The sequence below is a fragment of the Crocodylus siamensis genome, chromosome 3, assembly GCF_052110815.1.
Source record: "Crocodylus siamensis isolate JL-2025a chromosome 3, ASM5211081v1, whole genome shotgun sequence".
Classification (NCBI taxonomy): Eukaryota; Metazoa; Chordata; order Crocodylia; family Crocodylidae; genus Crocodylus; species Crocodylus siamensis.
In genome coordinates this window covers 224894319-224918752 of record NC_143397.1, presented here as the reverse complement: position 1 = coordinate 224918752, position 24434 = coordinate 224894319, and the positions used below count along the sequence as shown (strand labels likewise).

The 24434-nt window shown below is 43.3% G+C and overlaps 1 protein-coding gene across 2 annotated transcripts in view; it reads right to left on the bottom strand.

Moving 5' to 3' along the window:
* RIMS2 (regulating synaptic membrane exocytosis 2) overlaps positions 1-24434 on the bottom strand; it is an 899878-nt gene that overhangs the window by 709763 nt on the left and 165681 nt on the right. For both annotated transcript variants that reach the window (XM_090040478.1, XM_090040481.1), the window contains exon 2: positions 14478-14688. In XM_090040478.1, coding sequence (XP_089896604.1) covers positions 14478-14688 — 211 coding nt within the window. The remainder of the gene's footprint in view (positions 1-14477; positions 14689-24434) is intronic.

The following is a 24434-nucleotide window of genomic DNA, read 5'->3' as shown; positions in this document are numbered from 1 at the left end:
AGATTTTGTAAATTCAGAAGGAAAAACTTACAATATACAAAAAGGAATAGAAAAGTTATTCAGATTCAACAAAGAAATAGTGATAAAAAAGCACTTTTAATATGCAGTAAAATTTTAACTTTTTAAATAATTAAGAAACATTTTTTCACCATAAATCTAATTAAATCAGAAATAAAATTCATTAAAGATATAAGATATGCACGAGAAATAATATCCATGTAAAGTTTAAGTTAGTGGGTGTGGTAACCCAGTACTCAAATTCCTCTTATGCTTCTAGTGTCTAATGAGAAACCCCACTGATTAAAAAATTCTACCCTTTTGGTTAACAATGATAGCCAGTTTTCCTTTGGTATACAGCCTGAACTATGTTGGAAAGCTAAGTGTGGGACAGCCAAGTCTTATTTTAAATAACTAAGCAAAATAAAGCATAGTAAAATACAAGCATATAGAATCTAAGAATTCTCCATCTCATAAACATCCCTCCAAATGCACAGTTTAGTAAATTATTGAAAATATTCTGTGGAAAAGAATCATAGGAGAAATTTTCCTGAAACATAACATCTCTAAAGGACTCTTAGTCTTCCTAGTTTGACTGGTATCCCAAAGCAACAAACACTGAAACAGACAATGGGACCAAACAAGAAAGCACTTACTAGTATTTATAATAGAAATTAAAAGGGCAAATGCATACCATATACAAAAAGGAGATAGAAAATACCTTTAAATAAGACTAAGCAAAATTGAAAAGAACCTCAACAGTCTCTAAATTGGGCCAACTCAGATATGAACATCCTTAATGAAACAAAGAACTAGAAGTACTGAGGCTCCCAAATGCCCCACATCCAGTAAGTCACTCTCCAAATGTGCAATAGAAGTCAATGGGACTTCAGATAGACACAGATGCTCATCCAAAGCCATGACAATGAACAGACAGACAGACAGTTGTAGATCATGCCTGCATGGATACCTTTCAGAGTATTATGTACAGTTGTTACATTTGCCTGGGAACTGCAGAGGAACAGCAGAACAGTAGGCAGAGTACTGCTCTCTGAATAAGCAAGTGTTATCATTTTATAAGCTTAACTTCTGGTACCATGTGTAGTTGTCGGAAGACCCAAGGAGTAGGGTACGAAGACAGACAAAAAATTCCAGAATCCCACAGGAATTAAATCTGTCCAGTAGCGCAGCAGAAAACTGGATGAAATTTAAGTAGAGCTTCACCATATATTACGGTCCGTGGAACTATAGCGAAGAGTGATTCACTCAAGGTAACTATTTTTTTAAAATATAGCTGGCCCAGAAACTCTGTCTCTTTATAATAGCCTACAACTATCAGAAGCAGAACAGAAAAGCTATGGCACAGTAATAAAAAACCTTGAGGAATATTGTATACCCAAACAAAATGAAACCCTTGAACAATATAATTTCCACGAGACAGCATTAAGAATCTGAGACAATAGAGGAGTTTGTCAAAGACCTCAGACTGCTGAGCCAGACGTGCAGCTTTGGAGACCTAAGAGTCCATGATCAGAGACCAAATAGTATTAAGTTATACAAGCCTCAGGAAAAGACTGCTACAGGATTCTGAGCTTAATTTGGAAAAGGCAGTTAGAATGTGCCAAGCAGCTGAGATAACAAGTGCCAGGCTGCAGAAGCTGGAGAAAAATACAGAACAAGGTGAACTAGACAGGATTACAAGACTGCAAAAACCTAATGCACCGCACACACAATAAAGAAAGGAGGACCTCCATCTCAGAGGAAAGGCAGCAAGAGGGCACAGCAGCCCCCCTGGATCTCCAGGGACCTAGCAGACCTCCTGAGCTAAAAAGAAAGGCCTACAAAGGATGGAGGACAGGATTCACCTGCAAGGAGGATTATTCTGCAACTGGTCTGGTCCTGCAGGGAGCAAACCAGGCAAGCCAAGGCTGCAACTGAACTCCAACTAGTTTTGAGCACCAAGGACAATCAAAAGTCCTTTTTCAGATATGTGGGGAGCCAGAGGAAAAACAAGAGCAACATTGGACCCCTGCTGAACCAGATGGGGCAACTGACAACAGACACCCAGGAAAAAGCCAACCTATTAAATGGGTACTTTGCGTCGGTCTTTCATCGGTCCCATGGGATGCCCAGGCCCGCTACAGGATAGGGTGGTCCAGGTAAGGGAGATCCCCTGCCTTCCATTAATGCCAACCTCATGAAGGAACACCTTGACTTGAAGGTATCCAGCCTCTCAGCCAGCCCTGACAATCTGCACCCCAGGGTACTCAAGGAGCTGGCGAGCATCATAGCCCAGCCCCTGGCACGGATCTTTGAAAACACCTGGCGCTCTGGTGAAGTGTCTGAAGACAGGAAGAAGGCCAATGTAGTGCCTATCTTCAAGAAAGGGAGGAAATTGGATCCAGCTAACTATAGGCCCATCAGCCTGACTTCTATGCCGGGCAAGATCTTAGAAAAGTTTATTAAAGAGGCCATCCTTAATGGACTGGCCGATGCCAACATCCTGAGGGATAGCCAGCACGGGTTTGTTGTGGGTAGGTCTTGCTTGACCAATCTCATTTCCTTCTACGACCAGGTGACCTATCACCTGGAAAAGGGAGAAAAGATTGACGTCATCTATCTTGACTTCAAAAAAGCCTTCAATCTGGTATCTCATGATCACCTCTCGGCATAACTGGCCAATTGTGGCCTTGGGTCCACCACGATCTGCTGGCTGGGAAATTGGCTCCATGGCCGGACCCAGAGGGTAGAATTGATAGAATTGATAGAAGTCACTCATGATGGTGCCCTGTGACCAGTGGGGTCCACCAAAGCTCTGTCCTTGGACCCATATTGTTCAACATCTTCATTAATGATGTGGACACTGGAGTCAAAAGCGGACTGGCCAAGTTCGCCAATGACACCAAACTTTGGGGCAAAGCATCCACACCAGAAGACAGATGAGTGATCCAGGCTGACCTGGACAGGCTCAGCAAATGGGCGGACAAAAACCTGATGGTGTTTAACACCGAAAAATGCAAGGTTCTCCATCTTGGTAAAGAAAAACCTGCAGCATCCTTATAGGCTTGGCAGTGCTACGCTGCCTAGCACTACGGAAGAAAGAGACTTGGGGGTCATCATTGACCACAAGATGAACATGAGCCTGCAGTGCGATGCTGCGGCTAGTAAAGCAACCAGAACACTGGCTTGCATCCATAGATGCTTCTCAAGCAAATCCTGGAACATCATTCTCCCCTTGTACTCAGCCTTGGTGAGGCCACAGCTGGAGTATTGTGTCCAGTTTTGGGCTCCACAATTCAAAAATGATGCGGAGAAGCTTGAGAGAGTCCAGATGAGAGCCACGCACATGATCAGAGGTCAGGAAAACAGACCTTACGGCGACAGGCTGAGAGCCATGGGGCTCTTTAGCCTGGAAAAGCACAGGGTCTGGGGTGATCTGATGGCCACCTGTAAGTTTATCAGGGGTGACCACCAGGATCTCGGGCAACATTTGTTCACCAGAGCACCCCAAGGGATGACGAGGTCAGACAGTCATAAACTACTGGGAGACCATTTCAGGCTGGACATAAGGAAGAATTTCTTTACTGTCTGAGCCCCCAAGGTCTGGAACAGCCTGCCATCGGAGATGGTTCAAGCACCTACACTGAACACCTTCAAGAGCAAATTGGACGCTTATATTGCTGGGATCCTATGACCCCAGCTGACTTCCTGCCCTTTGGGTGGGGGGCTGGACTCGATGATCTTCCGAGGTCCCTTCCAGCCCTAATGTCTATGAAATCTATGAAATCTCTGAAGCAGGCAAGCAGAGCCCAAAGAGAATTTCTTGAAGAAACATTGGTCAGCTGCAGATGCTGTGGGGGTTACCACAAACACATATAATGGGAGATATCACAAACCCATCCAATGCTTTGCATTTGGTAAGCACTACAACAAATGCAAAAGATGTAATCATTTTGCAAGAGTTTGCATAAAAAAGCAGGATGTACCACAGAAAAACAGCAGATGCATGCTCTGTGCAATGACAAAAAGGAAAAATTCCTCAATGGCACAATGCCAGAAGTTAATTCTTCTGAAGATTGGACAGTCACACTGGACACCAATGGACTAATGGTAACTTGTAAATGATATACAGGGGCACAGGTCACTGTAATACATTATTCAAAAAATAAAAATTAAAGCTGTGTACTATGAAAATAAGAAAGTGAGACTTAGATTACAACCAAGGATGTTTGTGCACTGCATTGTAACATAGTACAAATTTAGTTTGTAGCACTCCCAGGAAAGCTAGTACCAATTACTGGGTTGCGGATGTGTAAAACTCTAGGTTTGATTAAGAGAATGGATGCCACTGAGGGACTATAAAGCAAGAACACATAATGAGAGTATATAATGTGTTTCAAGGCATAAGGAACTGTCAACTGAGTATAAAATAGAATTAAGAGAACTAAATACTCCCACCCATGCTCCAAGAAATGTTCCCTTTGTGCTAACAGAGAAACTGAAAAAGGAATTAGATTAGTCAACATGGATGGACATAATAGGAAAAAGTAGAACAACTAACTGCTTTGGGTTCATTCACTGGTCATAATAGAAAAAAAGATGGATCCTTGAGATTATGTCTGGATCCTAAGCAAATGAACAGGTACACCAAAAGGGGGCATTCTCCCATTCCCACCAGGGAAGAGCTGTTTGGCAACATGGCCAACGCTAAATATTTCTCCACTTTTGATGCTTCTTTTGGATTTTGGCAAGTTCCCCTAGAAAAGAATAGCACTAGATTATGTACTGCTTTTGTATTGCTTTCATAGGCTTCCTTTTGGACTGTGTTCTGCATCTGAAGTATTTCACAGAAAGATGCCACAAATTTTTGAAGGTTTGATGGAATTATGGTTTATATTGATGATGTATTACTTTCAGGAAATATTATGTAAGAACATGACTTGAAGCTAAGAAAGGCACTAGAAAGAGAATGCAGAGCAGGTTTGAAACTGAACAAACACAAATGCAAATTCCAGGTCAAAGAAATAACATATCTAGGAGAAAAGCTCTTTAAGAAAGGAGTGCAAAGTGATTTTGCAAGGGTTAGAGCCTTTACAAACATACCACCCCCTACAGAAAAGGAAAGAGTACAAAGATTACTGGGAATGATCAATTTTATAGGGAAATATCTACCTAATTTAGGAGAGCAGACCAAACCCCCTAGATCACGTCTACAAAAGAATGCTCAATAGATATGGGAACATGAACACAAAGCTGAATTTAAAAACTTGAAGGAAAAAGTAATGAAAGCTCCATGATGGTCATGGAGGAGCCTGTAGCTTGGTGATATCAAGTGGGCATTGACTTATTCATACATGCAGGAAAAAAATTATGTATTAGTGCTGGATTATTATTCTAATTGTCCTTAAACTGCATTGCTCAAAAACACAACAGCAAACCATGTCAATAACTCACATCAAATTGATTTTTCCTAGACATGGAGAACAGACAATGGACCTCAATTCAACTGTCTTGATTTTTAAGAGTTTGCACACAAATATAGATTCTGTGACATCACTTCAAGTCCTAAATACCCACAATCCAATGGTTTGGTGGAAAATGGAGTACAAATAGTGAGGATGTTGAGAAAAGCTACAGATTCACACACCAATGTTTATCTGTTACTTAAATTACAGGCCAACACCCATGAAACATGGATTGTCCCCAGCAAAAAGGATGTTTAACGGGATATACAAAACCAGGGTGCCAGCTTTTGTGTAAGACGCTCATCAGAATTAAAAGCAAAATGTGAAAACATTAAAAAAATTGACAAACTCAAACAAAAATGGTACTATGACAAGGGTTCCAGGGAGTTACCAGAACTGCACAACAAAGACACGGTGCTTAGTCAGATGGACAAACGTGGAACAAAAAACCACTAGCTTCCCATCAAGTAGCTCCCGCATCCTATAAAGTAGTCACACCTGAAGAATAAGTGTTAAGAAGAAAGATGGCACTTACAGCTTATAAACGGGAGAAAAGAAGTAGTATTGCGAGATTCACCCAAGGAAACAGAGATAACATCAAAGCAACAAGAAACGACACAGGAGATTGAAAATGACACAGAAGTAGAGACATCTGAACGAAGAAACCAAACAAGAACTGAACCAATAAGGACTAAGAATGCAAAGCAACTGAGATCACTTAGAGCTAAAAAGTCAACACAAAGACTAATAGAGACGTGTTAAAATGTGTTTCAACTATTGGTTGAACTAACTTCCAATGTTAGTATTACATGGGGATATGTTACATGTAAAGCGGGGAGATGTGCGAATACCTTTAGGAGTGTTATGTGTACATTGTTACATTTGCCAGGAGATTGCAGGAGGGAATAGCAGAACAGTAGGAAGAGTACTGGTTCTCTGAATATACAAGCTTTATCATTCTACAAACTTAACTCCTTGGTCTTTTGAGAACTACACAACACCTCCATTGCCCAGTGGGCTAGTAGCACATTGCTTTTATGACAGCATACACTTTGTTTCTCCTTAGTTTAGTTATAACATTGGGAAGCATAAGGAACTCATCAGTTTATAGATGTCTTAATCTGTAGCCAGAACCAGAAAATAAGATTGTTTCCTGCTCTTGGATTTGGAAAAGAACATCAGTTCTAGTGTGCTCTATTAGCAGAATAACGTGATCAACCACATGATTTGTTTCACCTGCATTATTGCTCTTTCCCACTATGTAGATAGTGACCAGAAATGTTTTATTCAACCATTCTTATAACTTTGAAGCTTTCCAATATAGTGCCTTTTTCCTTTCTAAAACTAAATATAGTGACCTGACTGCTGGTCTTCCTCATCATATTATTTCAGTTGTTCTATGAATCAGGACTATATTTTAGATACTGAGCACCCAAAGAGACTTAATACATATTTATACTATCAACCATCTCTAGTTCCTGAAGAGGCTGAGGTGCGAAATTTATCTTTGTGCACTAACCAAATCAGGATGAAAGCACTGAAAGTTCCTGGAATGTATGAATTTAAAAGCCCATGGATAATTGGAGATCATCACTAGAAATACCCATCAGCTGGAGAATGTCAAGTGCTGCTTGCTTTCACTGGGTCTCAGGTTTCCAGTGAATCCACAAGCACTCATTAAACCACCTCAGTTCATTAAACTGAGGTTCTTTAAAGAGTACAAGTGCCATAGACACGATGAATACATTTGTGGTCGTGAGACCTTAAAATCACTGCATGGTCTGAGAAGAAACCTGCTGGATTGGACAAATCCTTTTCTAGAAGCTTGTAGTAGCCCAGATCCTGTCCTGGTCAGAAAAAAAATAATTGAGCTACATCTTACCAGGATTCATTTGTCTGCAGATGGGAACCCTAATGATTGTCTGCAGACAAATGTAGTGACACAGGATTCTTGGGTACTTCCCACAGTGATGGCTTATTCAGCCAATTGTTTAGGAAACAGAAATACTTCCAAGGCCAGTATGGCCACAACATTTGCCGTGCATTTTGTGAATATGTATGGATTTTAAACCAAAAGTTTACTATATAGTAAACTAGTACTGGTGATTCAAATATCCATGATATAACTCCAGTATTTAGAGGCATCCTTATACAAATGGATGGAGTATTATTGTAACTGTGTTGGTCCAGGAAATGTGAGAGACAAGGATTTTTTGCGGGATCTTTTCTGGACCAACTGTATAGTCAGGAGAGCTGTTGAACAAGCTTTTGGACATCAAACGTCCTTCCTCAAGTCTCAAATGAAAGTAGTTTCAAGAGACAGAAAACACAACCTTCTTGAACTTTTTTTTTAATCACATATTGACTCCCATTCCTGAACTGGAGAATAAAACTGAGTTTTTAAGGTGTTTTTGTCATCAAAAGGTCAAGAAATCTTTTCCATTCTTTTTTGTTCAGTAGCCTGGGATTGATAACATTCTTGCCAGGAGAAATAGATTTCCTGCAGCATCTCTTCCAATTGTAAAGGATGCCAAATATTATTCTTGAGGTAGAAAGGTTTGCTGAAAAATTAATGTAGCAACCCCCTTGACACCAAAGGAAATTAAAAGTGCCCTCACCCTAATTTCAACAGGAAGCTCCTAGCAGACCTGGTATATTTTCCAGAATGCCTCAAAAACATTTCAGGTTTTGATGCTCATATTCTTATAGATCTGGGATAGTTCAATAAACCAATTTAACCTAAATCAGTTAAGTCTGATATTACATCTATCCAAATTTATCTTAAACTGGTTTTGAGCATTTTCAAAGTGGTTTATGGGCACTGAACGTCTATTGTGTTACAGATTTGAACAAGTTTCTGATACTTATACCAGTTTACGTGTAATTTTTTGTCCCTAACCATAGGGATAAGAATGCTTTGGCTGCTGCTATTAGTGCCAACCACTCTGAAAAGGGATACTGGGCATACTTTAATGGTTAACTTGAAGGTTGATTGTCTGGACAATAATTTGTCCCTCCCTCTATAAGTAAAGGGAGAGAGTGACAAGAAGCTGATCACAGAATATCTGCTTCAGAGAGTTGACACTTTGTCTGGTGCCTAATCGATAAAGTTATCAGGGCATGGAAGCTGGATATCTCAAATAGGTTAATTTTTTTCAGCTGCACTACCTGGATACTTTTGGACAATGTCTCATTCAGTGGGTATTTCATTCTTCACTACGTAGTACGTCTGTTAATATACACTTTGCTGCCAAGTAGGGTGGGCATACCTGAGGTTGATTTGGTTTTTAGCATATACTTTATTCCCAAAAATGTGGGTGCTGATCAACCGAAAATTATCCACAAATTTGGGCAGAATTTGCTGAAAATTTCAGCTGAATTTTTTAAAAATTAGAAACACAAAACAAATGAGAATTCCTAACTAGGGGGATTTCACCAGTTCCCATCCACTTTAAAGCATGTGAACAGTAAAAAAAGGAATGGAACAAATAAGCTGCCTTAATATGGATAGTATGGATGTGTTTGGGTGTCTATTACAGTAAGCAGCTACTTAAAACAGTTGTCTCTTGTACATGTTACCAAAAACCTTTGCAAAGTGAGCTCTTGTACTAGGTCATTTATCTGCCTTTAAAAATATCACTATTTTCTCAGTAATAATTGTCTGCACTGTGGTAAAGCTCAAAGGTCACAGTTGGAAAAGGAGTTTCTTTGTACTTGGTTGTGTACATACACATATGAAGGCACTCTCTTCTCCAAAAATCCTTACAATTGGAAACCGGACAAACTTCAGCTAGGAATGAACAAGAGAAAGAAGAATTCTAAGTAATCTTATGATTTTTCATTCCAGATGTTGGTTATAGAGGAAGATACAGAGGCTAGGGAAATGGCAGATGTAAGTGTGAATCAGAGATCATAGGAAAGCAGGTCTGAAAAGGACCTTACAACGTCATCAAGTCCAGCCTCCTGCTCAAGACAGGATTGTCCCCAACTAAATCATTCCAGCCAAGTGTCTGCCAAACCTGCTCTTGCTAATTTCCAAGAATGGTGATTCTACAACTTCTCTAGGTAACCTGTTCTAATGCTTGACCACCATCAGATCACAAAGTGATCTGTAAGTAGGGCAATGGTGAGAGGAAAATCGGGAGAATCAAGAAGTACTCAACTCAAGAAAGGACAGGAGTGTTCCAGCAGTTGGGAACACTTATTAGAGCACAGGCAGAAGTGACAATTTTTGCATTATCTGGCCATAGAAAGCAGTTTATAGCTGTGACCAAACACAAGTGCACAGCTGCCGACCACTTTAAAAATGGTCTATCGGGTGAAAATTTGAACCCTCACTGCATGAAGGGTCAGATGAAGATGTTTCAGAACAGAGCATCTTCTGTAATTTGCCTGCCTGCCTACCAGCCTGCCACTGTTTTCAGAATAAGAGGTGGGAACGAGAGTGGAGGGAGTTCAGTCTGAGGGGTTTTCAGCCCTTGCTGGAGGGGGGCTCCAATTCACCCACCCCACCCTCCAGCCTTGGCTGGGGAACACCTAGAACCAGCTCCCTCTGCTCCCTTTCCCCACTCCCATTCTGAAAACTTTGCAGCTTCATGGGGAAGAGAGGCCATTCCTAAGGGAAAGTGACAGTAGGCAGGCAGCCTGCTAACAGATAGATTCCCCTCCGCCCTGGAACCAACAGTAAACTTCTGTTTGTTCCAAGGGAATCACTGTAATGCAGACTACTTCCTGTAAAGTGTTTTCAGTTACAGGCTGGGTGCTGCACTTCTGTCTGCACCCTTGAATTTTTAAAAAACTGAAAGTTAGGGACAGCTTTAAATTCACCGGGGTTCCAGAAAAGTTATACCAGCTGTAGTCACAGAGGCCAGGTACACACATTCAAAAAGCCAGAGGCAGAATCCATCTAAGTTACATAGTTTTCTGTAAGCAGCACAGTTTAGATGGGCAGTGAACAGACCACATGTTTCTCTTTTGAGGGTGGGGAAGGGGGCGAACTTCAGACCAGGTTCTGCCATTTTTAAACAGGTCTATGTGTGCTGAACTTCTGTTCTGTTACAGATATAAACTGGCTTAGTGTGTCAAACTTCTGTTCCGTTATGGGTATAGGCCAGTTTCCAATCACTTGTACTGGTAAAAGTGTAATGTCTATACCTGGCCTGAATTTACTGAAAGATTTTAGTTTCCAGAACAATTTCAGCATACTCTTCAGGTTTGTTACCATCCTCCATTTCTAGCCACAAGCACCCACTTTTTAAGCTGCATGGGCCCTCTGGGGACACTCCAAGAGAATGGAGGTTGTGTTTGCTTCACAATCCTGCAGCCTCCCCTTAAGATATACATGTTGCCTTCAAGGATCTGCCCTGGAATGTACAACAGCATAAGCTGTTATAAGATGTATGAATTTGTCCCATAGCCTAGAATTACTAAATAGATAACAGAAGAGCTCAAACCACAACAGTTGGAGAACTTTTATTTCTTCAGACAGAATAAATAAAATAATCCAGTTCCACGGTAAACTCCTGTATGGCTGGTTATCAATCATTTGTTAACCATTCCTTAACTGTAAGTACAGCTTCCATCCTCTAATGCCTTTAATAATCAATGTGAAAGCCTTGAAGATACAATCAGGAAAGAGCCAACTGTGGCAGAAGCATGTAGGAGTTGTACTTAGCTCCATAAATATCATACAGTTTGTTATCCATAGGTCTTTCACGAATGACTTTAAATACTATCTGATCTGCATGATCTTTTGCATCAAAGTTCTCACAAAACTCCTTTAAGAATAGGGAAATGTTTCACACCACCTGATTTTTTTCCCCCTTACTACCCACTTCTGAGCATTTTCTATGTGCCAAATGACTGACAGTTTCTGACCTTAAAAGTAACTTCCTTTTATTAATGTTTCTCCATACTGTACTTGACCGGAAAATTCCAGCTAGTTTTGATAACTAGCTAAAATTATCACATCAATGATTGTTTTCTTCACATTGAATACTGCAGTAACATTAATTAGTTATCAAAAGCAGTAATTGCATACAAAATCCTTCAGCATAAAAGGCACTTCATGAATTTTAGAAATATATTTATTACAACTTTCATTACATTCAAGGCAGGTTGATAGATATACACTATATAATCTCTATTACTTTCTGTATACTTTCTGATTTATAATTTGCATATTGAATCTCAACTGTGTCCTTCAGTTTAATGCTAGAAAGAAAATAACTTCTTATCAAGTTTCTCTTATAATTAGTCAGATTAGGAGGACTGCTATGTGCATGTCTAGCAACTGTCTTGCTGATGCAACAAATACATTTTCTGAAAAAAATACTGTCTTAAAAAATTAAGAATATTATTCTCAGTATCATTTCTAGTGACATTCTGTAAATATACTGCATTTTGTACTACTTCTTATGTGAAAATTTAAAAGCAGTTTACAAAGGTCATTTAACTAACTCCACCAACACAAAGAAGTAGATAAATAATAAAATTTCATAAACGCCTAACTTAAGGCTAAAAGGCTAAAAGACTTGTTCAAATGAATCTGGGGCAGGCAGAACTAGAAACAAATCCTTGTTCTATCCTCTAACTATCCTAACATAAGACAAGACAGGTTGGCTTTGGCCTACGAAAGCTCAGGCCTCTCTGAATTGGTAATCCAGAGCTGTCCAACTGGCACTCTGCAGGCAGCCTCTGAGGGGTTAATTTGTGGCTCCCAGCAGCTGGGGTCTCTGGGCTCCCCCTCACTCTGCTGTTCAATCACATTCAATCACTCTGCTGGCTTCTATTTCTTGCCTCCATCCCAGGGGATGGGGTGGTGCAGTGCTGCCCACAGGGCTGGGGGAGCCCAGAGTGTGGTACAGCAGAGGATCCCACGATCAAAGGACTGAGACCGAGTGTGGGGCCGGGGCACAAGCGCACATGCTAAGCAGGGAGTTGCATCCATGTGGTGTGTGACCTGGGGAGCCTGTGCTCATACTGGGTACACGAGCACTCTCCTTATCCCATTGGCTCTCAACCTTTTTAGACTCAAGGCACCCGTCATTAGATTCAAGGGCCCCTCTTAGTTTTCAGTTGTGTTTTTAACTACAGAAAAATAATACAGAGATTCTTCTGTTGCAAAGAATTCAGAAAGCCCAGAAGAGGTCAGGATGTTTTTAATACCATTCATTTCTATTTGAAATCTCTGGTTTACCTTGTGAATCGTGTTTGCACACCTAATACTGCTAACATTACACAGCACCCCATGGCACACTGGAAAGGATCTCAAGGAACCCCAAAATGCCACAGCACCCTGGTTGAGAATCACTGCTGTCTGCTTTGTCCTAACATAGTTATCAAAAGGTAAATTTGTTTTTATTACATACGTAAACCTGGTGGCAGCACTACCTGGAGTCACGTACAAATTTTTGGGATCCTGCGGTGCCAATAGTTTCATAGTTTCTAGGATCGGAAGGGACCTGAGTAGATCATCTAGTCCGACCCCCTGCCATGGCAGGAAAGAGTACTGGGGTCAAATGACCCCAGCAAGGTATTCATCTAGCCTCCTTTTAAAAACCCCCAGGGTAGGAGCCTGCACCACTTCTCTTGGAAGTTGGTTCCAGATCCTAGCCGGATCTCAGTAGGTCTCAGTCTACTCCCACTCCATCTACAGGCTGGGAGCACCACTCTTGGAGTGCTCTCCCGTGGTCCTCCCCACACCACTATACCTATTTACAATAATTGATTATTTACAATAGTAGTAACTGAGAGATTGACAAATTTGACATCCCATAAATAAAAAACAAAATATTTTCAATGAGCTCAATAATAATCTATACCAGCAGATAAAGTGATTACTTATCATATAACAAAAAAATTATGTTATCAACTTTAACACTCAGGCAACCTATATATACACTTAGTCAGCCAGGTCTCCACAAAATCACACTGCCTGCAGCAAAGTAGCTCACTGTGCAGTGGCTGCAGCGGGGAACGGTGCTCACTCTGCCTCAGAAGAGGGGTGGCGATGCCATCATCTGGACAGAAGATGGGGGTGCCTGTCAGGACCTTAGGTGTGGCTGCTCCAGAGACCAAGGTTTCTTCCCTTTTCCAGTCTTTCCTGGGTGCCTGCAATCAATCACACCACTCCCCAGACACTTCCCAAGGCAGCTCCCCTGTGTTTGGCACCTGTCCCTGACTCCCTCCCAGTGACTCCCTGTACCAAGGGATCTTAAGATTGGGGAGGGGAACCTCTTTGCACAACCCCTGCTCCTTTACTAAAGGATACCAGGGAAATCCTGGGTACTCATTAGCTTGTGGTTCCTCTGCCTTTAGTAGCAGCTCACTCAGTCACAATTTCTCTGCTCATCATCCTCTCAGAAGCACTCGTCCTGGTAGCAGCCCCCTCAGAAGCAGCCCTTCTCCGCATAGCTTCAGCTCCCCTCTCCCCAGCTAGTCTCCTCTGTTTTCCCCAGGCTTCCTGCCCTGGAGTTCCAGCTGTTCAATCACATGCATGCACTCTGTGTGCACAGCCTGCTGCAGATCCTTGTCCCAAGACTGCAAACACTGTTTGAGCTTGCAAGCTCTAAGGAAACCCTTCAGCACCTTTACACAGATATAAGAACCCATCCACACGGGCCCAAGGATGCACTTTCATGGTCAGGATTGAAAATTGAAGCATATTTAAAAATGAAAGCAACATGTATTAGTCCACAAGGAAACAAGATTTTAATGGACTTTTTTTGGCAAAGGGGAAAAAAAACCCCATAGATTATAAAATAAATGTAGTTTACTTCTTGAAAGGAAAGCTGTTTAAATAATGAAGGTAAGGCATTGTAAGAGACTCTGAACAACAGATACCAAACTTATTGGCAGGTACAGACAACTGCCATTTTTCAGCGGCTATCTTTTTGCAATAAGAAAAGCATCATAATTGTGGACTAATTATTATAATAATCTTCAAAATACTTCAGTATCAAGTAACATCACACTTTAAAGGAATCAGCATCAATAGAGAAAATCAATCCCTACCTTATTTGAGCGTAAAGACACTCTTCCTCCACATCGCGCACAGAATTTAGTTTGGCAATATGAACAGTTATGGCCACAACCATCGGCAAATTTTGTTTTGTGGCAGATACCACAAGTTGGGGCATCACCCTTCTGCTCTTGCTGCTGCTGTGATTCCTCTCCCATCTTCTTCACCTGCTCCTTATACATTTCAAATTGTTGATGCAATTTCCTACAAAAGAAAACATGAATAAAAAGCTTTTTTATCTGTGCATACACTGACACAACACAACATTTTTCAAAACAAATCAAATAAAAAATACCAGAGTAAACAAAATGAACAGATTTATTTCAGATAGAAATATAGCTAAAAACAAAAGTCAAGGGTCTCAGCAATGACAACATACAATATACTGTAAGTCAACTGCTATAAAGGATAATTACCATATTGACTCAAATATAAGATGAGATTTCCCCCCATCCTCATCTTAGTCATGTACCAGCAACACCCTCCCCAGCCGCATTAAATACATTAGGTATCACTAAACTGTTGCTAGAAGCAACATGTGCTCGAACATGGAAACCAACTATAAAGTTGACTGAATTGACTGAATGCAGCCCATGCTGAGCATGCCCATAAAATACATACTTTCTTTCTTTGTTTCTTTTTTTGCTTGTCCCTTAAAAAATGGGCAGGAGGGAATAAGCACCAGACCTTGAGGTACTACAATACCAGGCAGGCACTCAGAGAGATCAGAGGAAGCTCCAACACCCTCCCCTGGTGCCAAAGATGCTGACAGCAACCTTTTTTTTTTTGGCCTTAAAAAAAAAAGGGGTAGGTGTTCCCTCCCCAGAAAACTGGCACCAGGTCTGAAGGTACTGCAATACCAGGCTGGCACCGAGGGGAACAGAGCCCATCCTGACACCCTCCCCTTAGGTCCCAGAAATGCTGTCTTAGCCAAAAGGGTGGGTTAGTAAGGCTCTTTTGAATAACAAAGTCCTATCCCTTGCCCCCAGAAGAAGGGGTTTTGCCATCTTGGAACCAGAAAAATACCAAATTATATTTTAAAAAACAATCATCTACAGCATTCATTAATTTGATTTCAACAAAATATTTGTGTCCCAATTTACATGCGTTTGTGTAGTGTACACAGAGGTGATTGCACAATAGCTTAAAATCAAATCTTACCCTTGTATATTGTAGAGGGATGTGTGTAGGTTTGTGGAGGGGCTGTGGGTATGTAGGTATATGGAATGTGGGTGGGTATGGGGTTTGTGGGGGGATGTGTGTGGGGGAAGGTGGCTGAGGTGTATGAGGGGGTGTGTGGGTCTGCGTGTATGGCAATGTTAAGGGGGTGTGGGTACATGTGTATGGTGGGTATGGGGGGGTCTGGGTGCATATGTATGGTCCCTGCCCACACACTGCCTCTGCCCCCCGCACACACACGTGTACCAGTGGGGTCCCGTGCTGGGGGTGGGCAGGGCTGGGCTGCTCAGTTCTGTTGAGGGTTCCCCCTGTGTCCTACTGCTCCTGGCTCCTGTCAGCTTTGACAGGCATCCAGGAGCAAAAAATACTCATTTACTAATTTTTTTAGGGGCCTCACAGGCCAGATAGAATGGCCTGGCAGTCTGGATTTAGCTCACAGGCCATATTTTGCCCACTCCAGCGTTACATCAGGTTCCAGTTATGAGCAGTAGGCTAATTAGCACACAGTTCCTTTTTGGGGGGTATCTGGAGTACACACACATACTTAGCAGTGCTAACTGTGGGATCACAATGGCTTGAAATGCTGTCAACCCTGCTGGGGCCCAGCCCAATGAACTCTATGATAAGTCATAAGCCTTTTGGTTCTAAGCTAATACCAAGCACAGTTTGTATGATGTATAAGTTGGTGCAAAAGTGATATCAAAGCTGTGTTGTGAGCTGTATACCCGTGTTAAAATTTGCAGCAACCAACCAGACCCATAGCAGTCTCTTGTTCCCCTCTGCAGTTTCTTCCCTCCTGTCTGTCCCTTCCCCTGCCCCCACTTCCCTCCCTCCCCCCCATATTGTGACATGTAGCTCACTTCCACATTTTGCTTGGAGGGTGAGGGAGAAACAGAGCCAGACAGCAAGCAGTGTGGGGGCAAGAAGGCCACAAGAGGAAGATGGAAACAAGTTGCAGGGGCAGAAGGCAAGGGAGCCACCTTACCCTCCCAGCCACAATTTTTCTTGCTGTAAGAGTGTGAGAGGGATGAATTCAAAATAAGATTTTGAGAAATAGATTCTACACCTGGAAAATTATAATACATTTATATATTTTACATATACAGAATCTAATTTGGGGGGGTCATCTTGTATTCAAGTAAATACAGTAACTTCAGTCTACTGTGAGACCAGCTACTAGTAAACATAATACCCTGGCTGAGATACAAGACTACAAGATAATAAACTTGTCATTATTATGCTAAAGGAAGTCTGACTGATTGACTGATTCTTTCGGAGTGCAGCTTTACCTATTTCTATTATTCAGTACTAAATATACCTAGACTATTTATATTGCTTTTTTTATTCTAGTATGGGACAGATTAATTATTCTTAAACTTCTTATCAAAATCATGCTTTGCCAACATTAGAGTCAAGTTTTATGTAGCTCCCTATTCATCAGATGGAAGTTCTCTCAATATTGCCAACTCCAACAATTTTAGCACAAGTCTTACAATAGGTATTTTTGTTAAAGATACAGGTCCTGGCATCAAAAGTATTAAATAAGAATCCTACCTATAATGTTAAAGAGTTACTTTTCTGGTCCTCATGGTTTTTGAAAAAAAGGCTTGACAATTTCACAGAAGTACATCCTAAAGGCTCCAAAACCAGAAAGCAAATAAGAAAACTACACATTATATTTCTTTAAATCTCAAGATTTCAGAGAATCTAAATCATGACTTTTGAATAAGTGGTCTGGGCAATACTGTCACTTATTCTCTCTTCCCGATTACTATCACTCATTTCTTCCTTCTCCTTGAACTGTGGGAAGGGTACAGAAGGAGACATTGTAACAAGAGGAGCAAATACTGGTCCGCATATGCATATGTATAATACCTATAGTCTGGATCAATTTTTACTCTCCAGACATACTATTAATCCTCCATTTCCTGGAGTCCCTTCAAGATCTCTGCTTGTTTTCATATTAAGCTAAACCAGGCTTGTCCAACATATAGCCCGCAGGCCACCATGCAGCCCACCAGGGCATTTTCTGTGGCCCCCAGTGCTGCAATGGGAAACGAATTGTTCCCGCCCCTTGTCCCTCCCCCAGCCCCTCAGCAGCTTCCTAATGGCTGCTGAAGGGCTGGGGAAGGGACAAGGTTCCCACATGCACCATGTCAACTTGACACTGCCAACGCGGTGCATATGGGAAGAGGAGTGCAGACCCAGCCCACCTCCTCCCGTCCCCAGCACCACAGGGGGAAGCCACCACTTCCTGGCCCAAGCAACTCACTGCTCCCTGCCTGCAGGCAAAAGGCAGCCTGGCTTGGCCACCCGACCCCAGGTCACTGGCGGAGGCAGAGGCGGAGCAGTGCAAGCAGGTGCCTCCTCCCGCTGGGCTGTCGACATTCGCCATGCTGCGTGGGGTGGCCCCAGGCTCAGGCGGAGCCTGTGCTTGCTGTGCCCCGAGGTGCCACCCGGCCCTGGCTCCGGCTCCCTCCAGCCTGGCGCGGTGATGTGGACCCGCAGAGGCAGCGTGGCAGCCAGGCTCACCCTCATCATCTGCCTCTGCCACCTCCTGCCCAGCTGGGGCGCCACACGTAGGGCCGGGCCAGGGCAGGAAGACGGCGCCTCCCCCGGGGCCAGGCCGGTGACTGTGGGCTCCCAGCACCTGTGGAGCTGTGTGTGTGTGTGTGTGGGGGGGGGGGGGGTCCCTGCCTTTCACAGTCTCAACCAAGTGTCCCCCACTGCTCCTACCTCTAGACCCCAGTGTGTGGGGTATGGGGGGCCCCAAGTAGCCCCTTGCAGGCTGGAACTCTGCCACCCCACAAGAGAAAAGCCACAGTTATATGTTTTTCTCCTTTAAAGGAGAACCCACTTTTAAAGTTTTTTTGTGACCCTTTGATATATTCTTGAGACCTTCACTGGTGTCAAAGGTCACGTGACATCACTTCCTGATGTGATACCATTTCCTGTGAGGTCTTTGAATACGGCTCGCCAGCCCACTGGGTGACAAAAGTTCATGATCTGGCTCCACATTCAAAAAAGTTGGACACCCCAGGCCTAAACTCCTTGTCCTCACAGCTTCACTCCTGCACAGCTTCACTCCTACTTGCACCCTGGCTCACATTTCCTCTGCCCAGCACTCTCCTCATAGTGCCCTCTCTTCACTCTTCTTTACATTACTTCAAATTTGACTGAACTAAAGGCCAAATGTTGCCCTGTTATACCAGAGCAGGTCTCATTGAAGGCAGTATTCTCAGTGACACAGAAAGTCACATTTTAACTAATGTATGGATTCATAAGTCGGTCTTTTAACAGTGGTTTGAAACTATGTCCCTTTTCTATTCTGTGACTGTAAGGTACCAAATCCCAGAAGGGGATGGCAGTATGACAAAAATAAGAAATGCAAGACACTTACTCTATTGTTTTGATTTGTATATTGCACTTATAAGACAATATCTAGATGTTTATGCATGCTATTATCACTTTCATTTAGAGCCCAGTTCAGCTCATGATACTTAAGCACATAGGTGTCCCAGAGTCAAGGACCCTTCACAGAGAACACACAGACAGAATTCATGTTTGTAGCATATTGGATCATTGGTGCCAGCTGAGCAATAGAACAATCCTGACAGGTACTTGGGAGTGGATGCCCTATCTTGGGAACAAAGCTGTGGCCTCCATACTTCACCAAATTCAAGTTGTGATAATTTACGGAATCTGGCTATGAAGGATTTACACATTCTGATTTTAAAACTGCTTCAATGGATGTAAGTCATCCATATGCTCTCAGGGCTGATGTAATGTCTTTCTTAGACAAAGGAAAAATGGAGACTCATAAATATGAATAGTTCCCATGGAGCTCAGGACAAGGAAAGGGCCATATCCTTAGTGAAACCAAGTTTCTCAAACATCTTGATAAACAGTTGGGCTTTGATGCATAAGACTTTTGCAAGAAAGGGGAAAAACAAAAGAAGTGAGTCTTGAAAACCACAGAGACTGAGTAAAAAAATAAAATAGGGAATTCACCATCTTGATCTTTCCAATTCAAGGGCGTGCCTTTCTGGAAGATCTGTTTTAACCAAACACAAGTTATTGGGCTTGGTAAAGAAGCAAGATAGTGAAATGCAATGACCTGTGATATACAAGATGCTGGGACAGGAGAATCTGCTGATCCATTATGATTTAAAAGTCTAGAATTATGGGACCTGCTCAGGAAGAAGAAACTGCTATAGTAGGAGGGGGAGACGTACAGAGAGAATTCATCATTTGGAGAAGTAGCTGAGGCAGGGGATGGTGCAAAGGAATTACTGTTCAAGCTGGGAAGGAGTCATCCCTCTGTTATGCCCTTCATTCTTGTAGTGGCTAGCTATGCTTGCCAAAACAAAGCCAAAAAACCAAACAGTGATAATCTGCACAAGCCTCCTGGAGAACTTGTAAATCAGGCTTGTTCCTGATTACAATACTGGATCTTGATCCTGCCTTGTCCTGTGACTTCTAGACTCCAGCTCGTGACCTGGCTTGTTCTGTAGTTTTCAGACCCTGGCTCTTGACCTCAGCTTAACACCCAACTCCGGCTCTTAGCCTTTGCCCTAGACACTGGGACTGACTGCACACATCCCTGTAGCCTGGCAATAGATGTTTAATGATTTTTACTTAAGTCTGTTAATTTCTTATGCTATCTAATAACAAAAATTAAAAGCAATACTGGAAATGTTTACAAAGCCTGTATATTGCGTGCTTCAGCTATCACATACATCCTCAAAGACATAAGTTGTAAGGCACACTGCCACAAGACTCTGGGAAAAGACATGCCCAAGACTTTGGGATATCTTTGGGGGTCCACACTAGTCCTGGAGTCCTATGGCAGCTGAGCTGTAAATTCCCACTTCTCTGACAGGGTAACAGACAAAGAGTCTGTGCCCATTAAAGTGTGACAGGGCGGCCAATAAAAGACACAATGAGGCAGGGCAGCAAATGAAAGATACAGGGCTAGATTATACCCTGATTAACAAAAGCCTACACAATCTATTATGATAGGACACAAACAGCAGCCTGATGTGGTCCAGCATGGGGAGGTATGACAATTCATCTTACTGTTTTCATGTTCATATCAATTCAAAATTGCATTCCTCCTGGGCATACATATTACTGCAGGGGCATCTATATAGATCTGTCTGTCTGTTTATCAGGGCTGTGTGAAGCTTCAATAGCTGATTCGATTCGGAGGAGATTTGGCCCGATTCAATGGCTGAATCTCTGAATCCTCTAATCGAATTGGAAGCCTCTGAATCTATTCGGAAAAGATTTGGCACTGATTTGGAGATTCAGCCATAGACTAAACAGGCAGCAGTCCTTACCACATTGGACACAGCTGCCTCCAGCTGATAAGTCTGGGCAAAGCGGGGAGGGAAGGAGTGTGGCGGTGGGAGGGATTGGGGCTGGGGCTGGGGCTGGGGCTGGGACAAGCTGCCTAGCAGGGGCAAGGGGTGCAGGACTCAGGGAATGGGGCTCCCGCCACTGCACACTGCCGGTCCAGGAGGGCATGGGAGCAGGCTGATCTTTACACAGGGTAAGGGCAGGCTACAATTGCACTCTGCCTGCTCCCCGCCCCCTCACTGCAGCCTTTGAAAGCAGCATGGTGCCATGTGCATCTCGCCACTGAGCAGGCTGGGCGGCAAGGCACAAGGCTCCACTTTCAAAGGCTGCAGAGAGGCACAGAGGCAGGAAGCAGGCAGAGCACAGCTGCAGCCTGCCCTTGCCCTATGCAAAGATCGAGGGCCATGTGCACCCCCTCCTCTTGACTACCCGTGCCGCGGCTCTGGAGGAACCATGGGCTATGATTGTCCCAAGACCCAGCCGGGACCCCATTCATCATGGATGGGGCCCTGACTGGGCCGGGTGATGAGGCAATCAGAGCCCAGCGGCTCATCCAGGGACGTGGCGCAGGGGAGCTGGGGGGAGGGTAACAAATGTGAATGGGGCCCTGGCTGGGCTGGGTCATGGGGCAATCGCCACAGCAGGCAGGAGCAAGGCAGGCTCAGCTGCATGGTGAAGGTTAGCAGCAACACAGGTGGGGAGGCAGGGAGCTTGGACAGGGGTGGCACTGGGAGGGATAGCTACTGAGGGGCTAAGGTGAATTTTGGGGTGCCTATAGGCCCCTAAATCCCTCCTAGCACCACCCCTGGAGAGTTTTCAAATTCATTTAAAAGATAGATACAAAAGGAGCAGTTATGTCTTCAAGTTCAAAGTTTATGTATCACTGGAATCCTCAAAACTCCCACTAAGCTGCTGCCTAACACTGAAGACACTTACAATCCCCCAGTGCCTAAGTGTCTACTGTTATTACCCCCTCAGCATCTACATTTGTACAGAATTACTTATTGTAGCAGGAACCACAACCCAGGTGTCCCCTATGAATGGTAACTACTAGGCTATAGAGTAATCCTCAGTCCATTCCTGGCCCAGTCAATATTTCACTAGTAACACAAAGTGCAGCACCTTCAGCAGGAGAGATTGAGAGAGAGAGACATCCCAGAATACCCAAAGACCTTGAGATTAGGATATTTTCCCGGGAGATGGGATACCTGCCTTGGGTAGAAGCAGATTTTGAATCTCCCACATAGCTCTGGGCATTAGGTTACTGGATAAAAAAGACAACATAGGTGACTTCTGTTTCTTGATTTTGTATGACAAAGGTCTCACCTATCTTAGTTGTCTATCTCTAGGAGAGGCTTCCTAGTTGTAAATCCAAGAGAAAGGAGGTGCATAATCTCAGCCAAATTAGGTTCCTAACCCACTGAGAGGGGCAAGGCTTCAGGGCCAGCCCACAATTTTTGGGGCCCCCTGCAAGACGTAGTTTTGGGGCCCCTGATCCATCAAAAAATCAAAATTGTGGTTAATTGTTGTATAAACTCATTGAAATAAAATAGTTGGGGTCGGGCTGCACACATGTAGGCTACACTGCAGGGGGCAAGAGGTGGGGGCAGAATGTGCTGGGGATGCCTGGGTTTCTTCCCTGGGGCTGGGGCCAGGGCCAGGGCAGGAGTGGAGCCAGGAACTCCTCCCCCACTTGGCTGAGAAGGGCCTCCCTGCCTGCACTGAGCCCTTTAAACATGGCACAGGCAGCAGGGGGCTGGCAGAACAGGGCCCCTTGTCTGCAGGGCTCCCTGCGGCCGCAGGTTCTTCAGGATAGGACAGGCCAGCCCTGCAAGACTTGAAGTACTCCTTAGCATTCCTCAGGCCATGGGGCTCTTTAGTCTGGAAAAGCACAGGCTCGGGGGTGATCTGATGGCAACCTATAAGTTTATCAGGAGTGACCACCAGGATCTGGGGGAACGTTTGTTCACCAGACCGCCCCAAGGGATGACAAGGTTGAACAGTCATAAACTACTGCGAGACCATTTCAGGCTGGACATAAGGAAGAATTTCTTTACTGTCCGAGCCCCCAAGGTCTGAAACAGCATGCCATCAGAGGTGGTTCAAGCACCTACATTGAACACCTTCAAAAGCAAATTGGATGCTTATCTTGCTGGAATCCTATGACCCCAGCTGACTTCCTGTGGGCAGGGGGCTGGAGTCAATGATCTTCCGAGGTCCCTTCTAGTCCTAATGTCTATGAAATCTATGAACGGGGGTGGGAAGGGAGCGCAAACCTGAGCCAGACTACTTAGGTGACTCTGACAGCAGCACTGAGTTCAGCATAGGGCACAGCACCTCATACTCACTCGCAAGCATCATAGTCACAGAGGCAGTGCTCACATTTTGCACAACTGCCTGATAAGAGCACTCAACCAAGAAATAGAACACCTTAGTTCTAGGAATCCTCGGTCTGAGAAAACACAAACCAAATCTACCACTCCCTTGTTAACCACAGCTTAAATACTTAGACTCATAGGGCAAGAAAAAGAGAAAAGAAGTAGGAACCTAACACTGACTCACAGCTGAGGCTACGCCCTTGAAAAGGTGGGGTGGAATCCTGGGTTCCGGCTCCTGCCACCCCAGTTTGCTATCCAATTACTATCTAATGTAAAAAGTACAGTCAATCACCACCAGCTATGTGTTTTAAATGAATGAATGAAACAAATGATTTTAAACAAATGATGCTCTTGGCACCAAACAGCAGCTAGGCATGTGATGTGGCTCTCTATGGAATTACTAACTAACTGACTGGTAATGAAAAGTACTCATGTAAATGTAAATTTGCTTGAAACAAAGGGCTTGAGCAGGGGCATTTGCTTTCAGGTCTCAGAGTGTTGAATTTTGCTTCTTTCCTGTAAAATTAAGAAGTTTTCATTTCAAAATGGCTAATTACAATATCTTCCATGTTTCAGAGATAAAGGGCATGTCTACATGTGACACTACATCACTGTAGTGACATACTACAGCTACATAACATTCACAGGTGTCCAAGCATGACCAGTAGCTACTTTGCAGTAGCAGCATGCTCCCCTGTTATAGTATGCCACTGTGGTAAAGTAGTTGTTAAGCATAACCTCACAACACATGTTTGGAGCAGTATGGGTGGTTACTGTGTCATGCTTCAGTACTTCCAAGAGGAAGTACTAAAGCACAGTGCAGTAGCAACATCGCCATAAGCAATGTAGATGCACGCTAAGAAAATTAGTTGAATCTAGCCCTATATGAACAATATGGACCTAACGCCCCTGCCACACATTACATATATTACACAATTAACTGGTCAACTGCACAATAAATTTAGACTAGTCACATGTGCAAAGTAATGTTCATGCAATTAAGTGGTTAAATGTACAATAAATTTAAACCAG